The sequence below is a fragment of the Ursus arctos genome, unplaced genomic scaffold (genome assembly GCF_023065955.2).
Source record: "Ursus arctos isolate Adak ecotype North America unplaced genomic scaffold, UrsArc2.0 scaffold_12, whole genome shotgun sequence".
NCBI lineage: Eukaryota > Metazoa > Chordata > Mammalia > Carnivora > Ursidae > Ursus > Ursus arctos.
The window spans coordinates 17,526,251-17,546,572 of NW_026622786.1; the positions used below are offsets into that span (position 1 = coordinate 17,526,251).

General features: G+C 42.3%; 1 protein-coding gene across 2 annotated transcripts in view; it reads left to right on the top strand.

The window, feature by feature from the left end:
- VAV3 (vav guanine nucleotide exchange factor 3) overlaps positions 1–19,778 on the top strand; it is a 340,276-nt gene extending 320,498 nt beyond the window's left edge. For both annotated transcript variants that reach the window (XM_057310419.1, XM_026484676.4), the window contains 2 exons: positions 16,705–16,856; positions 17,504–19,778. In XM_057310419.1, the coding sequence (XP_057166402.1) occupies positions 16,705–16,856; positions 17,504–17,545 (194 nt within the window). In that variant the 3' untranslated portion in view covers positions 17,546–19,778. The remainder of the gene's footprint in view (positions 1–16,704; positions 16,857–17,503) is intronic.
- Positions 19,779–20,322: the final 544 nt, after the last annotated feature.

Below are 20,322 nucleotides of genomic sequence, written 5' to 3' on the forward strand. Positions count from 1 at the left end.
TTCACATCTTTGCTTTTATGATTTTTTAAATATACCTTAATTTATACCAAATCCTGATTGAGAGTTAACCCCTAATAAAACACTGCTTCAATTTTTCTGCACGTTGTGCTTCTCAGAAATGGTGAGGAGAGGGGGAACCTGGGTGGCACAGCGGTTGAGTGTCTGCCTTCGGCTCAGGACGTGATCCCGGCGTTGTGGGATCGAGCCCCACATCAGGCTCTTCCGCTGTGAGCCTGCTTCTTCCTCTCCCACTCCCCCTGCTTGTGTTCCCTCTCTCGCTGGCTGTCTCTATCTCTGTCGAATAAATAAATAAAATCTTTAAAAAAAAAAAAAAAAGAAATGGTGAGGAGGAATGCTGCGTAGGGGTTGTGCAGGATGCCTTTATAGCCCTTACCTCTGTTCATAGCTTGGGTATGCTGCTGAACATTATCTAAAAATAATTTTACCAAGAAATATTATCTTGGGATACTGGATTGGATGGGGCACTGACATCTCTATTACTTCTGAAAGTTTTGGAGGAAGCAGATCAGGCAAGCTAATGCCTAGGTCCACCATGTGTTCTGGGCAGAGGTTGAGGTTGGAGGTCCAAGTCCTCCAACCTGCTAGTTTTTTGTTTGCTTGATTGGTTTTTGGGTTGTTTTTTCACCTTGGGAAAGAAAGTCCCAGGGCACTGTAGAAGGGGCTACTTGCTTCTGTGTTAGTCCCGGTTAGAATATTCTTGGGTAAATTACCAACTGTTTTTCAAATTTGTAAAACATGAGATGATGGCAGAACCACCTCATGCAAATGCAAAGTAACACAAAAAGATACTGGTTAGAATTAAACAGGAGTCCAGAGTATTGGGCAAGGAGCATATGACAGCTCTAGGCTGGGATCCCACTGTAGGCAATGCTCTTTCCCAGAGCTGTGAGACTTAACTTTTGCCTTTGGAATGACTTATGAGTGTTGCCAAGAGAGAAGAACAAGACAGAAAGGAAAACACCGAGCTCAGGCAGAGCAGTGAGCTGTTGTGCTTCCCCAGAAACCGCAGTGACTCCATGGAAGATGTTCTGCCCTGTTCTGGGGATCTGTATGAAAATCCCATTACTTTCCAAAACCTGTCACAGCAAGTCTGCCTTAGACTGCGTCAGGTGCGTCTGTAGGCCTTATCTCTCTGAAGGGCACTGAACTGACTTTAGCCTTTCTTGCTCTACAATGAGCACTTAATTATTTTCACGTCTGCTGCTGAGTAGCTGTCTGACCTTAGGCAAGTCACTTAGCCTGGCTGGGATTCAGCTTTCTCATCTGACGAATGACAAATGAGATTAGATATTTTATTATGTTCTTAAAAAAATAGCATCCTAGGTTTCTTTCTTTGTGTGCGTGAGGGAAGGAGAGAAGGTAGAATGTTAATAGACCATCACACTAGGAAAAGTTGCATGGTTAGCTATTTCATGACCCATAGGCAGACTTTAAACGTTTTTGCAAGTTCTTATTTATGGAGAATTAGACCATAGAGTAGAGTTGGCTAATTAGAAAAAAGCATTGGTTATTAATATATTCACATACTCTCAAAGTATCTTCTCACAAGAACTTAATAATAACAAAAGGAAAAATAGAAACCTTAAGCAGGTCATTAAAGTTAACATCACTAATATACAACAAGATCACATGTGCCTCATAATATGATACTCTAAGAAGGACACGGCATCACTTTGGTGGGATTCCTGCCCCCAGGAGGCATAATTTGAACCTAACATGAGGAAACATCAGACAGACCCAAACTGAAGGACATTCTACAAAATAATTGGCCTGTGCACTTCAAAAACGTCAATGTCATGAAAGACAAAGACTGAGGAATTGTTTCAGATTAAAACGGAGACGGAAGAGACATGATAAGTACATGCAACATGTCCTGGATTGAATCCTGGGCCTGAAAAATAAATTCTATTTATTTATATATGTATGTATGTATGTATGTATGCTATAAGGACATACATGAGACAGTGAACAAATTTTGAAGTTTCTAAATTAAGTGATAGTATTAATTTCTTGCTGATAATTATGCTGTGATTATATACGAGAAGGAACTGTCTTTCGTTTTAGAAAATAAACACTGAAGTATTTAGAGGTTAAAGGCATTATGTCTGCAATGTATTCTAAAATGGTTCAGGAAAATACAGAGATTAATGAAGCAAACATAAAATGTTAGCATTTAAGGAGTTCGAGGTGAAAAAGATATGGAAATGCTTTGTATTATTCTTGCTACTTTAAGAATGAGTAATTTCAGAAGTAAAATGTTAAAATTTAGAGATAATCCCATTAGCTGTATAAGTCTAACAGGATTGAAAGAAAATGGAAGCATCCTGTTTCCTCCCCCTTCTTCAGGTGCAGGGGGATCCGGGTGCACTGATTCGGGGGTACGTAGAGCACCGAGTAGATCCTATTTGAAACCATCTGTTCCTTACTGATGACCTCACTGTATTTGCTTATTCATTTATTCATTCTTTTATTCAACAAATATTTATACAACACTTGCCATGTGCCAGGCCCTGTGCCAAATGCTGGTGTTAAACTAGTAAATAAGATGGACAGTTTGGTGGACAGGGACAAACATAAAACCACTTACCAAATAATCACCAGTTTTGACAAGTCTGGTGAAGCAGGAGCACAGCTGAAAGGGTATGACCAGAGGGCCTACTTAACCTGTAGTGTCAGGGAAGGACAGTTACAAGAAGTGACATCTAGGTGAAACATAAAGGGTCTGTATGGATTGGCAGGGCGTGAGGAAGCGGAGAGTAAGGAAACTCCACAGTGGACAGGCAGCTTGTGTGAAGGCCCTTCATCATGAAGTAGCTTTGTATGTTCAAGGACTTGGAAGGTCAGTGTGTTTGGAGCATAGTGAGTGCATTCTAATATATACAGTGGGGATGCATTAAGCTTTATAAGCAGAAAATGGTATGAACTGGTTTACGTTGTTAAAAGATCCCTGTGTGCTCCGTGATAGTGGCTTGGAGGGAGGCATGGACAGAACAGAGGTGAGTCAGGAAGTCATTGCAGATGTCCAAGGGAGGAATGATGCTGGTTTGAAGAAGACTTCAAAGTGGAGCAGGACCATGGCAGATGTGGATATCTTCTAGAAGTCGAATTGATTGCATAAGGGAATCAAGGTAGCAGTAGGACAAGGAAGATACACAAGTACTTGCCTTGGATGACTGGCAAGTGGTGAAACCATTGGCTGACCGGGAAACAGAAGAGATTAACAGGTATAGAGGAAAGGTAATACATTCAGTTTTGCACAGAGTTTTAGTAACCTGTGCATCCTCAATAATTGAGTAGGCAGTTGGCACCAAAAAGAGTGGTCCAGGATGAAGGTAGAGTTTTATGAGTCATCAACACCTTCATTTCATAGTTTACATAGAACATATAATATTATCTTTATATAGGTTTAGTGATTTCTCCTGGCGTAATGTTCCCTCAAGCCTTAGGAACCTGACTCCTCTGCTCCTCATTCTCACGTTGCGCTTTGCACGGTGCCTTTCATGAAACATGTATTCAGAAAAGGCTGAAGAAATGAAGTCAGAACATGAGGCCCACGGGAGACATAACAGGTGTTAAAGCGCCACGTGTAGTTGATACTTGAAAAAGTGTGGAAAATGGGACACATTGAAAATAAAGTATAGATCAGTGTGCTCCTTTTGGTGAAGTGACAAATACTGTAGCAATTCTTCAAAAACCAACAAAGGTTTCATTTGGTCACTGGGACCACACAAATGACCTTGCAGGACAGTGAGAGCCAGAGCCGGGGGGCTTCCCCCCGGTGTGGTCGCTCTCCTTCCACACGTGCATCCCCGTTATTCTACTACCCACCTGACAAGGGGCCTGAGCTTCCTTTTAGCCAGCGTGTTGGCCCGGTGGAGAACTTGTATCATTCGTGTTTATTTAACTCAGTGTAACATAATAGAGCTCATATTTCTGATAATTCCTGAAACAGCCTGACAGCGCCTTAACCACTATTGATTAGTTTAATCACAGTGTAATAGTGGATAGTGTCTATTATCTCAAACATCCACTTCATTTAATTTTAACCTTCTTGCCCTTGTATTTCAACAAACCCATTCTCACCTACCCTTATCTTCCCATCCCCTTACCTTATACTCAGTCTTTTGTCATTTTTTCCTTGGTCACTTGGCATTTGGGTTTGACTCCATTTTATTCTAATAACGTAAATGTTTGTTTTAATTGCACTGAAATAGTTTTCTTGGGCTGCCGTAAAAATGACCACAAACCGGGTGGCTTAGAACAACAGAAATTTACTCGCTCACAGTTCTGGAAGCCAGAAGTTATAAATCAGAGTGTTGGCAGGATCGGTGTCTACTAGAGGCTCTGAGGAGAACCTGTTCCATGCCCTTTTTAGAGTTTCTGGGTGGCCGTTGGCAGTCTGTGGCATCCCAAGGCTTATAGAGACATGATTCCAATCTCTGCCTTGTCTTCACATTACCTTCTCCTCTGTGTGTCATATCCCTTTCCTTTATCTTATAAAGACACTTGTCATTGCATTCAGAGCCCACAGTAGTGCAGTTAGAACCCCACCCCCAGATACGGGATGACCTTGTCTCTCATCTTGAGATCCTTAACTCACATCTGCAAGGACCTCTTTTCCAAGTAAGATCATATTCCCAGGTTCTTGGTGGACATATCTTTTGGAACACAGTAGGGGGTATACCATTCAACCCATCACAAGCTCATAGTATCAGTTTAAAATTTTTCTCTAGATTTTTCCATCTCTATTTTGTTTGTTTATAACTGTTTATAAATTGTTCATAAGTTAGAATGGTAAGGGGACTTGCATTGTTAGGGTAGACAGGTAGTCAATGGATGAGAGTTAGAAGGAAACCATTACCTTTAATACAATGAAGTGTTTTAAACGGATTGTAACTTTTCTGCAGTAAAATGCACTGTCTTCCTAAGAGAAAGCACTTCTAAGCCAATGAGAGTTTCTAAGACGTAGGTCTGAAACTTCATATAAAATATTTGACACATAAGAACCCAGTGATTCTGTCTGATATTTAATAATTTGATGATTCATAGAACAGTGTGTTTTTCAAACCCCTCTTATGTACATTAAATTAATGTCTCCAGCAGTTCTGTGAACCAATAGCCCCACAAGAAGTGCCAGGAAAGGTTTCCTTTGTCACACAGATGCGTCAGAAGTGCTGCTCGTGTGACATGGCGAAGTGACAGTTTCCCTAGAGTTTCCCTGGTTTACTTCATCGCGCAGCACTGGCTCACGAGGCGTAATGCTCACTCGATGAGCCTTCAAAGAGTTGGTGTTTGGGAAGTGCTGAGAAGAGCGTCTGGCACGTGGGCAGTGCTGTATGTCTCAGCTCTGACCGGTACTGCAGCTCCTGCCACCACTTCCAAGACTGTTACCCAGTGAGAAATGTTACATGAGCCTCATCAGACACATTTTCATGTATTTATAAAGCTCTTCTCCTTGGGACTTCGGTTTCCCACCTCCATTTCCTGGGCTTCAGCTGTATTCTCCCAGTATACACACCCTTCTGCAGGCTAAGGCAGTTGTAACAAATGGCTGACATTTTTATATTCTTTCTCCTTGGCGTGTCTATGATGGCCACAGAATTTACTGTTGTTGGGCAGCTGATCAACTACAGTCGCACGTCTTCATTATCAGGTCATGCTGGGCTCCCTGTCTTTATTTACTTACTTCCAGAGCTTTCCTAGCTCCTAGAAGGCATTTTTATCCTGAACCTCATAGCTTTAAAAATTAGTAGCCAGGACTCAGGCTCCCTTCAGAAATAGAGCTTGCAGATAGAAATTCTACAGATACAGATAACCTCATTCAAAGCCATCTTTTTTAATATTTAAAAGCGCAAAAAAGCAGCCCTTATGTTTTAATATTTTTCATCTTTTATACTGTCCTTTCCCATAGACCTTCTGTTATAAGTTAAAAGCTAGTCTCAATGTGTATACTGTTCCCTGACGATAGTACCCTCCCATGGCAGCCCCGATCTGAGGCTATAGCTTTTCTAGTCTGTCTTTCCTAAGAAACACACAGAAGTTTATCTACATTGAGAATTCCTTTTTTCCTTCCTAAAATTTGGATGAGGCTCCTGGCTTTGAGGAACCATGCCGAGAGCTCTCTTTTCCTGTCTCTGCCACCGATAGCAGCTTCCCCCACTGAATTCCGAGTCTGCGTAAAAGACAGCAGCTCTTAATTCTGCAACTCACTCCTAATAGCGTGAGAAATTGAGTACGGAACTGGCTAGGTTTTCTTTTCATTCATTCCTTTATGCACACAACATTTCTGAGCATCTACTCGCACCACATATTCTCTCTCTCATACCCCTGAAGTGTGACTTACAGTTTAGCTTAGTGCCTGCACAATAGAGAGAGATGCAGGGGGCATCCTTGTACCCAGGCACCTCAGTGCCTCACCTGGTCCGGGCTTTTTCAGACAGGTACCTTTCATGACATTCCTGAGAGGTCATCCTCGGGCTTTGCTTGAACAGTCAGGTGACTTTATGTCCAATGCAGTACAAAGCACTCAATTTATTTTTTGAACAAAATAAAAACTTATATTAACTAGAAACTTACTGTACCTACATACAGTAGTTGGTTCATCTCTTTAGAGCTACTCAGAGTAAATATATGATACATTCTCTCCACCTTGATAACCTTTCTTTCACTGTGCTTTTTTCCCCCCCTTCTCCACTGTGTTTCTTTTTCTTTTCTATCATCTACCTCAGATTATTCAGTCCCCCCTCATATACACGGTGGCCACCTCTGTCACCATGCTAGCCAGCCTGCTAGGAATGCGCTCAAATTTGTCAGAGTTGAACACAAAGATTCCTATGTTGCCTGCATTGCTGGTTCAGATTTTGCTCAGTCTTTCTATGCAAAGTTCAGTCTTCTCCAGTTAATTTCCCCTCTTTCTTTTCTCCTTCTTCCTCATAGGGTACAGTTCTCCCTATTTGGATGAGTCTAAAAACTTCTTTCCTTGTCTGTTCTCACCAGTAACTCCCTCCCTAGGTCTCCACATTCATTCATTCAGCAGATCTTTATTGGGACCCTACTTCAAGGAAGGCATTGTTCAAATTGCTGGAGAATACACAGCAGTGGAAAAAACCAGACAAAGGTCTCTGCCTTTGTGGGACTTACATGCTAGTGGGGAAGGCAGATAATAGGTAAACAGAAGTTGTAAGTATATTAGGAGTTGGTGAGTGCTCTGGAAAAATAATTAAACAGGGCCATGGTACTCAGAAGTGCCAGAGATGGTTTAGTATTTTAACTGGGGTGGTGGGGGGATGAGGAACAAAACTTAGGGGCTCATTTTTCCTCCTTTTGGTAGCCTAGCAGAAAGCCGGTTCAACAGTTCTGAGTTTTCTCAACAGTAGGAGAGGCTGAGCAGCGACTGGTTCCAGGAACTCCCCTTTCTCACAGGCCACTTGCAGGACCAGTGTCTTCATCTGTTCCTGCTGCTGTAACAAAGTACCATAGACTGAGTGGCTTATGAGCAACAGAAATGTCTTGCTCACAGTTCTGGAATCTGGGAAATCTGAGATGAAAGTGCCAGTAGATTCGGTGTCTGCTGAGAGTCTGCTTTCTGGTTCACAGAGGGCACCGCATGCTGGAAGCAGGGCTAGGGAACTCGATGGGATCTCTGTCATACGAGCATTAATCTCATCCATGAGGGCTCCATCCTCATGCCCTAAGCACTTCCCAAAAGCCCCACTGCCTAATACCATCACATTAGGCATTAGGTTTCAACATATGAATTTGGGGATAGGGACAACACAAACATTCAGTCCATAACGGGGAATTTCTATTATTACAGACTTGCCTAAATACCCTATCAGTTGATAGAGCAGGCTGCCGGAACGTTGACCACGGTGTATAGACCGTCCATGCCCAACCTGAGCAAGACGACAATGGCAGTTTGGGGTGCATTCTACCTACTTCTCTGCCTACGTATCATTCCCCCCAATAAACCCTGTTTTCTCTCTGTACCACTTGGCACGAGCGGTGGATGTCCATGACTCTTTTATGGGGCATTGAAGTCACCTCATTAGGAAGGTAACATTGGAGTCAAGCCTCAAGTGAGAGAGGGAACGGCCAGTGCAAAGGAAGGAGCATATATAACGCGTGCAATGTGCCCAGAGCGGGAGGACAGGTAAGGGAGGCCAGACCATGCGGTGCCTTTTAGGACTTTAGCCTTTCCTCTGAAAGAAATGAGAAGCCACTGGTGGATTTAAGCAAAGGAAAGACATGATTTGAACCTTAGTATTAACAGGATTACCCTGGCTTCTTTGTTGAAAAAAGACCATGGAGAAATGGGGGACAAGGTAGAAAGAGGAAGCCCAGTCGGAGGTCTCACGTAGCACGCCAGCCAAGAGGTGTAGCAGTTTGGAACAACATGCAGCCATGTAGGTGGTGATTTTGAAAGTGATGCAACAGGTTGTTCACCTCATGTGAAATAGAATAGCAGGAGAAGATTCGAGAATGACTAAAGTTGTCGACCTGAGCAAGTGGAAGATTGGAGATTTTTTCAAGGCGGGGCTCAGATGGTGCCTAAAGTCTAGTCATAGCATTCTCAATCCAAAATGAATAATTTCACCTCTATTATCATTTCTGTATGTGTCTGTCTCTTCACAAATCTCTAAGCTCCTTTGAAGTCAGATGCTCTGTCTTGTTCCATCTCCAATATCACCTTAGCACAATACATGGCACATCAGCAGTTACTTAATAAATGTCTGCCAATTATTTGTAAAGAGTGAGGATTTGGAATGAATTTGTGCTTTGATAAACTAGATGTCTATAAATAATCTGAAATTCCTAGAAATGGCAAATGATCTAATTTTCCATAATGATAGGAAAGGCCTGATACTCATTCTTTTCTTGTTAATGGCTTTATATGCTTATACCATGTAGTGTTGAATGCAGAGTAGCTGTTTGTTTTTTCCAGTAACTCTAGATATAAGTTTTCCTTGTTATAACTTTGAATTTCAGGTTAAAGGAGATTGGTCCATTTACCAGATGTCAGCATTCAATGAAATGAAACCAATCCAAATTATTTAGTTTTTTCAGTGGCAATATATAAAATATACAACAAACACTGAACATTTGTGGGACATGGGGGAGCAAATTTTTGACATTATGTCTAAGACATGGCTAAGTTCTGAAATAAAACCAGGTTAAGGACCGCAAATTTAAATTAAACATTCATTAAATTCTCAGCATGTTCTCTGCTGCTAGGCCATCTGTAGACAGTCTTGGTAAAAAGAATCTACTGGATTGCTCATCAAAGTGTCCCACATAGGAACATCACTCTCCTCGAGGCCACGGCTGGGCAGCAGACTCACAGGGATCACTGCACTGATGATAGGACCCTTGGCCCCATTGCCTGATATCTTTACTAACAGCTTCATGTTACATAAGGGAGTGGGAACACGTGGTTGTTACAACCTAAATAGAGCTGGACACGGGGAATGTCCATCTCAGAGAATAATTAGCAAATGCTTAGGGTCCAGTTCAGCTATACGTGTAATGGTAGTTCAAAACTACCTTGTGGCTTGACAACCAGTACCTTAAGGGAAGAGTAGTGATGGAGCTTGCTCTCTCCTGTGTATACAGTTCAAATATTATTGAAAATTGAGTACATTTCATTTACTCATGAACATGAATAACCTAATCAAGGCAGAGCTAAAACTTTAAAGCAATGTTTAGTTAGATAGGCATCAAATATCAATTCCTGAGCACTTTTTTATTCTACTGTAAGCACTGTATTCTTAATTAATATACTTCTGCGTTCTGGGGCTCTGTTTTCTCAGTGAAGTCTCAGAACTGAGTACTGTTCCTTGGTGATTTGCCAGTTGATTATGGCTATGCTGATAGCTTCTGTTCCCAATTTATTAACAGGTAACTTCCGTTCCAGTTAGAGAATGTCTGTACTTTAGGTTTTGTTTGTTTAACTTGGAAAAGTGGATAAATAATATTTGACTATATTCTTAATAGTTCCTAATGAGAAACTTCTTTCTCTCACGAAGCTTCCCAAAATGATGCGATGTCCTAGCAGACAGGCTATCTGTCATATTAGGTGGTGAAGTGAATATTAGCCCGGGAAGTGAAAGGGATGGGAGAGGATCTTTCACCTCAGCATTCTCATTTGAATGCCACTGTCACTCGGCTGTTTCTAATTCCATCCCAGGATAGGCGTCTACCAATAGTTCTTACGTTAGCAGCACCTTGGTGTAATAGGAGGAGTTTGTCGAAGGAAACATGTATTTGTATATGAATTTTGAAATAGGTGGTTACACTCTCAGTAAGGATGGAAATGTGTTTTGCAGGTTAAGCCACTCTGCAAAGAATTTTTTTTTTATCAAATACCTTATTCTGACAGTTTACCTCTCAATTTAAATCCATACTTTCCAAGGGAACATGTTGTTTTATGCTCTTGTCTCCATAGATGTCAGGCATTCAGATGCTGTTTTGCCAGCCTATGAGAATTAGGGACCCAAAGGCAGTGAAAATGAATGTATAGGAAGAGTGGCAGCAATAAGTCATGCTACAATGTATAGAAAACTAGAAAGCATCCCTACCAGTCCTTAAAATATTTGGCCGAGAGCGATGCACTGGGTGGCAGGAGAAACTGACTAACCTTTTACCCCGAAGAAGGTTCCTCGGGCATACAGTATGCTTAATGCCAAGAGACATACAGTCCTTACTAGCTGCTCGGCATCTCCGAAAAAATTACAGTTATTGCAGGAATATCATTGATAGATTATGGTCTCAGGGATCCTGGGGAATAAAACCTGACCGTGTTTCACGCTCTTTTCTTTGTGTTGTGCTGGCTTTTGTTGGAAGTCTCTTTGAGGAGATGAGCTAAATGAACGGAAGAGGAGACATACGGAGCTTGCAAAATTAAACACCCCGCTGAGACACCTGTGCATTCAGCGGCTACCGCAGCTTAGCACCGGGCCTGGTCCCGTGGGGATGCAGAAGCAGTGTAAGGGTTAGCGCCTGCTCTCCAGAATCGACAACCGATTGGAGATGCCACACAGGAGCCCACGCAGTGATTAAACAACAGGGCCAGGGGCGGCCATGGTGTAAGTGCCTGCACATGGCTAGAAAGAACAAGGAAGGAAGGGGACACGTGTTGTCTGGCTTGGTCAGGGAAGACTCCTGGAAAGGGCCTGAGCAGAGCTTTGGAGTCCAGGAGGTTAAGGGTAGCAGGGGCGAGGTGGAGGAGCAACCTTCCAGAGCGAGCAGACGTTTTGAGTTGAAACCAAAGCTGAGGGCCTTGGCAGGTATTCTCACCAGCTGGTCTGGGTGCAAAGAATTTTTGTGACAAAATGATGGGAAGATTTGGTTAGAAAGGCAGGAAACAGCCGGACTATGAATTGCCATGGAATTCAGGTCAAGAGTTTGGTTTCATAATCTGGGAAAAGGAATGCCATGTCTCTGTTTATCTTGAGCAGCTGGGAGACAGTATTTAGAATGGAGTGGAAAGAAAGTTCAAAGCAAGAGTACCAATTAGGAGGCAGTTGTCTTAGCTTAGAAATGGCATTAGTACCTGGATTGGGATGGTGGAGCTGAGAATTGAGTGAAGGAATAACTTCATATTTCAGAGGAAGAAGAGAGTGAATAGGAAGAACCAAAAGGCATAATGACTTTGCAAGGGTAGTTTGCCAAGAACTGGAAAGTCATTGAAAAGACAAAAATGTGGAAGGTTAAGCTAGATTACAAGGAGGAAGATGATGACTTTGGTTTCAGGCAGGTTGCATCAGAGATCATGGTTGTCCTTCATGGCAGTGTCAGAAAACATCTGAAATTACAGACTGGAATTTAGGTGAGGACCCAGGACACATCCCAGAATCTATTCCATTCTTTGTGGGGGCGGGGGGGTAGGAATTAGTCTCGAGTGAAGCCAGCAGAGGAGCCAAGATCTAACCATGGGGGAATAGCTACCATTCAGCTAAGGTTATAATATTTTAGATAAGATTAAAGAAGATTCTAATTGTAGCCACTAGACATGAATGCCAGTGCATATAAAGCTTTTAGGGTTAGCTAAGAGAGAGGGTAGCACACTGATTTTACGTATCTGAAACAGATTCAAGTCCACTATGCATAGTGAGGCATTATCCATATTCAAGATTGTTAGATATTTTAAAATTAGAGACAGGTTATCTGATATCTACCAATTGAGATTATTTAAATTGCATTAATTGTGTTTCCATTGATTTCTTATTTCTTCCTTCTAGAGCTAACTTATCTCTTGTTATATTTCAGACTGCTGGCTTACATTACCTTCATTAGAAATTTTGAAGAAATACAGTCTTCTTTTATTGCTTTATGGATAAAATAGTACCAGAGAGATAATCAAGGATGGACACTTAGAAAGCAGTTCAAGGAGAAAATTCTAGTACTTGCCAGAACTAATGTGTAGAATGGGGGGTTCTAATTTAAGTTCTCACAAACATGGGGTAGGAATCTTGGCACCAGATTTTCTGCCAATAACAGATGTGAGCCATTTTTCTCATTAAATAGAGATGGCATCCCCTCCTCTCCCTACTAGTGGGTATAACAGGATCTCAAGGAAATTTAAACCAGTTATGTTGCATGGCAATAGATGAAATGAGCAGATTGTAAAATTAGTTGTAAAGGCATGTACCACTGAATTTTAAAATTTTAAAAATGTAATGTGGAAGATGCAATGGATTAGGAAAGAAACTTGATTATCAACAAGGATATGCTCCAGGGCAGATTAAAAGTAAATATGAAGGCCATTCATGAGGGAAGTGTCAGGAATGCATCCATGCGTATATGAAGGATCCGTACGTAGCCCACGGTTCCAAGAGCAACTGAGTCGTGTCCAGTTCCCACGGCCAGTCTACTCGGATAGTACCTGAGTACCCCTTCATGAGCTACTGCCGCTCGTGAGTATCACAGAACCCCTTTCTGACCAGAGTGCTACCTTCAGGAGAAGTCTGTGGCTCTCAAATCCATCAGTGGCCGGAAAGAGACAGAATATATTGCAAGATGATATGGACTCATTCCAGTGTGTTTAACCTACTTTCACCTCATCCTTGATCCTAGAAACTTTTTGTTACACTTAGATTAGGTCCAGGTACAAGTAACAGAAATCCAAAAACCATTGGCTTAAACAGGCTAGACCTTTATTTCTCTCTATCATAAAAACCTGGAAGTGGTCAGTCCATGGCTATGGGGAAGGGCAGGTCACCTCTTCCATTAAATCTTCAGTAACCCAGCCTCCCTCAAGCCTATGAGCTACCGTCCTTAAGGTGAGGCCTTTCTTCTCGTGGACCCAGATGGTAGTTTCACATCCCACACAGCAGGATAGAATAAAGAACCAAAAAGAATGGTGAATTCATGTGCCAGCTGCCTTGCCAGGAAAGGTCCCACAAGCTGCCTCACAATGCCCTTGCTTATATCCCGGTGGCAGGAACTCAGTCATATAGCTGCGTAGACCTGCAGGAAGACTGGGAAATGGAGTGTGCCTTTTGGGCAAACACAGCCTGACCAAATAACCCATCACAGGGATGAAGGGGGGAATGACTATTGGGAGAAAATGTATAGCCGTGCCGTCTCTTCCTTTGCAATGGCACCATGGCATCAACAGGGAGAGGTTGATAACTGCCTAGGGAGGGACCTGCAGGAGAGCGGCAGGTGTGTAGCAGTGCAGCAGTTAAGAGCCTGGAGCCCGAAGTCCTCCTGCCTGGCTTTGAACCTAGGTCATTCTAAGATACCAAGGGGAAGCGGTATCAGTACCTTCCTCTTCGACTTGTTGGGATGATTAAATCAAATGCTGAGTATAAAACATGGAGCATGGCATTTAACACTTCAGGACCGTTGGATAACCATTGGTTTTTATTATTTAAAGTAAAAAGTTTTTGAAGGTAGAGTTTTCACATAGAACTTTTCCATACATTCCCAAAGTTGGAGGATGTATTTACTTTTCAAGATATGATAAGATTTGGAATGATTTAGAATTTTTGTGTGGGGGAATAAGCTAGCATGTGCATGCTGGGTTGGGGGTTGGGGGTGGTGCCTAACAAACCGTGTGAGTGACTTCCCTATGGGCTCTGCATGTTTCATTGACACTACTCTGTAGGCTCTTGCCTCTTATATCAGTTTTGATGTGAAGCATATTTCCATTAAGAATGTATAGGCTCCCCCTTTCCACTGGTGTCACACAGTGGGAATTGTGCATCACATCAAAAGAAGGCCATCCTTGGATGGAAGGGGTTCAAAGATGGCGCCATGGAGTGGCTATGCTGTTCACCTGTAAAGGGATAGATAGCTCTAAATTTCAGAACTAATGTCGATCAAAATGTAAAACTCTGGCTCGTCCTTTATTTAGAAATGGTGATGGGGAGAAGCGGGTGAAAGCGAAGCTTGAGATTCCAGCTTTGACTGTTTCCTTATGATTATAGACAAAGAAATAGCGGTGTTGAGATATTTTTCTGCCATTACCTAAATGCTCTTGTGCTTCTCTCTTTTTCTTTCCTTCTCTAAGCCCCTTCTTTGTTCTGTGGGTTTTCTTTTGTAACTCCTCCAGGCTACAGCTTTGTTCCCCCTTCTTCCACTCCTTTCTGGTCAGGTACTGCCTTACTGCTTGTATATGTCTTTTCCACTTGCTTCTGTTTGCAAATAAAATATTTGACTTCTGTATATGGCTTCTCGTATAGATGCATCTCCTCACAAATAGTCCCTAGAGTCGCATTCCCACCGTGTGGTCTCCTCTTCTCTGTCATGAAGTCATTGTTTGTCACGACATTTCACTCCTCTGGTCTTGTGTGTGCGCTCATGTATTTCCGTCAGACATTTTTTTTTTTAATTTTATCTGTTGGGGGCTATGTTGCAAGGGTTGAGGGCTGAAAGTATAAAGTGGGGAATGAACCACTCTTTTAAAATCATTAGTTTTCTTGAGGCTCAGAAATTTTAGTTGAGGAAAGCCAATGTTCACGTAGTCCCATTAAGAAAATAAACAGAACCAAACCCCCAGCTTTGTCTTCAACCAGAAAAGCAAAGTTCATGTTGCTTGGAAGGATGACTGTGCCCATTGGTTTGTGTACAGACATTCTGGTCTTAATTTCTGTCACGAGCCCGAGAATTTAATGGCTGTTTAGGTGCCACGTAGGGGAGTACATTATATGGCGAGGTCAAGTATGTTTTCTTACAGATTTTTAAAAATTAACCTGTAAGTCCCAGTGCAATCATAACCTTTAGTACCAGAAAGACCTTAGACGTCAGCTAGCAGAGACCTTTCATTTTATAGGTGAGAAACATGTGGCCTCGAGGGTTAAAGAGACCTGTGCAAGGTCGTGCAGTTACGTTGATGGTTGGTTTTTCCATCACAGGGGTGTTTTTATGTGCACCAACTCTGAGCGTAGTGCCCCAGTAATGGGACAGGTTTCAGTAAGAAAACTATTAAAGTGGTTTGTGTCCGAACAGTAAAATAAAATGACCAATTTTTACTCCCTTTACAGTTCTGAAATCTACAGCATTGCTATTCGTTTACCTTATGATAGACACCTGGAGAGTAAAAGAAATGTCTGTTATCGCCAAGCCCTGAGTAATAGGCTAGCAATCCCCGTCTCCGAGCGGGCAGGCTCTTTCAGGGTAACACTAGTCGTAACCACGGCTGCCTGGGCGCTGGGAACTGTCAAAAGTCCAGATGCATGGCATTTCCCGTTTGTTTCTCTTTCTTATACTTCCGTTCCTTTACCGTTTAAGGTTTATAAAGTCCCACCATTCCCAGGTGAGTGGTTCTCAGAATCACCGCACATATAACCGAAAACGCTTTATAACCCAAGGAGCAGCAGGTAGAGAAGCTGGTATGAAATGTGTCACAAACACTAGAGAAGAACAAACGTACAGCTGGACGGAGTTTTTCGTTCAGGGCAGGGCGGGTTAGGACCGGGAGTAAGTTAGCTCCTCTCCTACTGCAAAACCAATCTGAATATAGAAAACGAACACCCTGACATCTTTGTTTTGAGAACGTTCCTTCAGCAAAGTTTTCTATACCTGCAGTATTGAAAGAAAGAGGACAAATTGATGGTGTTTATGCATTCTTCCAGCAAAACCTGATTTTAGCTTCACATAATGAAATTCTATATAAAACAACTGAGTTTGTCCCCAAATAGTTTTAACCCAAAGAAGGGCTGGTTGGGGGAGGAAGAGCCATTTGACTAGAAGTAATGTCATGGATTCAATAGGAGAATTTCAGAGCAAAACATTTGGTTGTTTTGAGTCTCAGCTGAAGAAATTATGAGGTAAAAATGTAAAGCTTTTACCTTAGAGGTTCTTGTTAGCACTGGGTTATTGTGCTATGAGTAGGAAATTTATGCTAGTTATTGTAAATTCTATCTCCTCCGATAGTAACTTTTAGGTATTAATTTTTTTTTAGATATTAATTTTTTTTACGAAAACTAGTCCCTGTTTTGAGGTTCTTATGAAGAATGTAACAGAACAATGGTTCTTTAAACGTTATGACGTGAACTTGACTATACCTGATTGAATTGAAACAGCCATTGTGCTGCTTTCAAGCTCCTCCACCATTATCACTAGTCTGTAGTGAAATCATGGCTGTGCATTTTGATAGCATCTAGAACATTCATCTGCATAGGCGCTGATGCTTGTTCAATCGCAAGTCAGTTCTGACTCCCCATCATTTCTTTACAGTGCTAAGTCCGAAAGTGCTGGGCATTGCCATCGCTCGGTATGACTTCTGTGCCAGAGACATGCGAGAGTTGTCCTTGCTGAAAGGAGATGTGGTGAAGATTTACACGAAGATGAGTGCGAATGGCTGGTGGAGAGGAGAAGTAAATGGCAGGGTGAGTTGACCTCTCGATGGGCTCGTGCGGGGGAGTGAAGGGGACAGGGCAGTCATTGGCATCCCCTGCGGGCCTGGGGAGAAGCCTTCACCCCACAGAGCCGGGGCTCTGGAGCGTGGTGACGTTCGTCACCGAAAACAGGCACTCAAGAAAAATATGTTGAACGAATACGATTATGGCATAAATAAAGTTCACCTGCGCAAGTTTGATGGCTTCCTATTTGGAAAAGAATTGAGGAGCATTTTAGTTCTTTTTAGTCCAGAAGCCTCGGAGCATAAATTTTATGTGGAATACAGAATATTTATAAGAGCTGCTGATCTAAATTGGAAAGAATGGAACATAGCACCTCTGTCTTGTATCCTTTCTATAGCAGAAACGGGAAGCGTTAAGTAGGAGAGCCCTTATTACACTAATTTACATATTTGTGTGCTAGCAGATTAGAGCACTGCGTAGGCTTATTTTATTCCTCTGTCTCTATCACTCATGCCATCAGGCTTCTAGGGCAGTTAAATCAATCTTCCTTACCTACAGCGGCCATAAAACCCCAGCTTAATTGGGGTGTTATAAAAACGAAATGCTGTTAGTAGAACCCTTTGAAATGCCAGATGCAAAGTCATGTTGCTATGTTGGTTGCTTTTCTTTTTTAGGTGGGCTGGTTTCCATCCACGTACGTGGAAGAGGACGAATAAATTGCACTCCAGCGTTGCACCCTGCACCAGAAATCTCCGAAAAGGGATACGCAGAAGCCTGCACAGCATTGTGAATTAACGGAAGTGTTTAAAAAGCCACATTTCTGGCTGTTCAACCTCCTCCCTCCTCTTCCCCTCCTAAGTCTTAATGCTGGGATTTCTAAAGATGCTGGTACGGACAGATTAATGGCTGGCCTAGAGCCGTGCAAGACACAGCCTGCCAGTCTGTCATTGCCGGGGACCAGGGCAAAGCCAAAAGCTTCTTTTCCCAAAAGAGCCCTGCAAACACATTGGTTCGTGTTTCTTTTTACTCCGTGCAGTCAGACACCGTGAATGCCAGCTATTAGTAAACGCGGAACACATATTTACTTTCTTCTCACGTGCCACTCGCCAGAATCTTTGATGGTACAAAGAAGCAGAAGTTTCATTTTGCTTTTCCCAGCATGAGGAAAAATTGGAGTTTCGCTGGTGGGGCAGCCGACGGGAAAGGTCCAGCACTACTCGCGTCTTCAGTTGCCTCACAAGGTGGCTCATTGCCTGGCAAACACTTTTACCCCCAGATGTTCCTCACGATAAAACAGAAGAGGACGATGCTCAGGCTTGCTTCGTAAGTGACGTATCCCGGAGGGGTTTTAATTATTCATTTGATGTTCTGATTATATTTGCAAACTTCTTTATAAAAAAAAATACATAAAAGCGAGCGTCTTCATATTAAAATTTCACAACCTTCATGATTTCGTAGGGTTAATTTTGGAAATGTGTACTTGATGAAATAATCTGGGCTGGGTATGTTGTAGGTAGGTAGTTTCAAGTAACCTGGGTAAGGTGACGTTGTTTACAGAAATAGATGAAGGGCTATCATCGAGAGTCAGTCATTTTATAAAAGCAACATCTATGAACATAGGCCTTCCTGCCCACCCACTTCCCTGTCCCTGCAAAAAAAAAAAAAAAAAAGGACCTGGTCCATATCTGCTGAATCTCACATTTACCTGGAGTATTTACAATAGCACAAACAACTTTGCTGAGGATCTTGTAAGGGAAACACACCTGGGTCCTTTATGCATTTCTGGGACAGGAGGGTCACTGAGGCTTTTCTGGTCTTATTCGCTGTAGGCTCCCAGCTTCTCACTAGGACCTTCCCATCTGCGGGCCCTTTCGGAGTGTGTGTTAACTGGTAGAAAGATCAGTTTTGTGGTGCATTTATTTGACCAAGATTTTACTTTTTATGTGAGAAGTTTAAATACGTTCTTCCTGAGATATACAGAGTCCTCAGTCAAGGCAGTCAAGTTAAGACATTAACCTGGCCCTTTCTTGATGAAATATTTTCTCCAGAGCAGAAGTCTTGTTCCGACATGATTCAGAGAGTGTTTCATGTTTGAAGACAACAAAGCAAAACTTTAGAAGCATTAACTTAATAGAGCCAAACTAGGCACATTCGGTAGTGACCTTTTAGACACCTCTGACGTAGGAGGTAGGTGTGGCCTGCCCCCTCCCCAACCCACTTTAATGCCAGACCTTGATGTGCAGTAGACATCCCCCTTCAGAGACCTTCATGAGCTAGGACTTCTCAAAAGATAGATTCAGGACCTTTACCTCAGAATTATGTAAACTGTGATTGTGTTTTAGAGAAATTACTATTTGCTAAAACCAGTTAAGTTTTTGTATATGTGTAAATGATCACAAAATGAATTTTATAAAATGTTCTGTACAGTCAAGGTGTACCCTCGAGGTGTGCTCTTGGAGTGGATTCTTTCCTATGAAGTCTTATCTGCGACTCTGTCTCGGGAATGTTTTGTCTGTTACTGTCAGCCAAATGTCGTTACGGAGAAAGTCGCGTCACACAAATTGAAACGCTCCTGTGCACAGTACTGTAGCCTGTACTAGTTCTTTTATTGTTGTTTTAGCCGATAGACCCCCTCCCTTACGAGTGGTGTTTGGTCTTCTTGTTACATTTCACGGACCTGGGGGTTTCCTAGCAGAGGACATTAGAGCCCCCTTTCACGACATTACCCATTACGTCTTTGTCTACGTTTAATACTTTGTATTGGAAATTTTAAATGCTGCGGATTTGTGTAGATTTCTAATACCAAAGACAGAAGTAAACGTTTTTTTTCCATATGCTTTGTCTTGCCCGTATGCAGCCGTCGTGTAATATGGTGAATTAGAGTGGTATTTCACTTTGTAATGTTTTGTAAATATGTCAATACAATAAATAGTTACTACTTGCATTAAATTGATTTCTTGAGAGTTGAGTCTTTCCACGAACAAATCCATAAGTCAACATATACCAACCTCATAATAAACGTGGGACTAGAAGCCCTAATTTTGATTAGATTTATCTCGGGATTGCTGCCTCAGTTATGAACAGTGACCTGTGAGCTATGCTCGGTGGTCACGTATAACATCCGTGCTGTTCTAAATGCTTTCTGGGGACTAACTTACACCAACTCCAGACGGTAGAACCTTCATCATCTCCATGTTTCAGATGAAGAAAGAGAGGCGTCCCGAGAGGTCTGCAGCTCGACCCAGATCACACAGCTGGAAGCGTCGGGACCGGGGCTCTGACTCGGGCAGCCTGGCTTCAGAGCCTGAAGAGCCGCCACTACCCTGTCACGCTGCACCGTGTGAAGCAAAAGAGATGAGATATGTTTCTAAGCTAACATAGCCAAGAAGCAGCTATTTGATGGAAAACAGCAGTTTAAACAATTGGAGATGAACACAATTCAGGAACATTTGCCTGGTCTTGCCTCGTAGAAGAAAACCTCAAACATATTTCC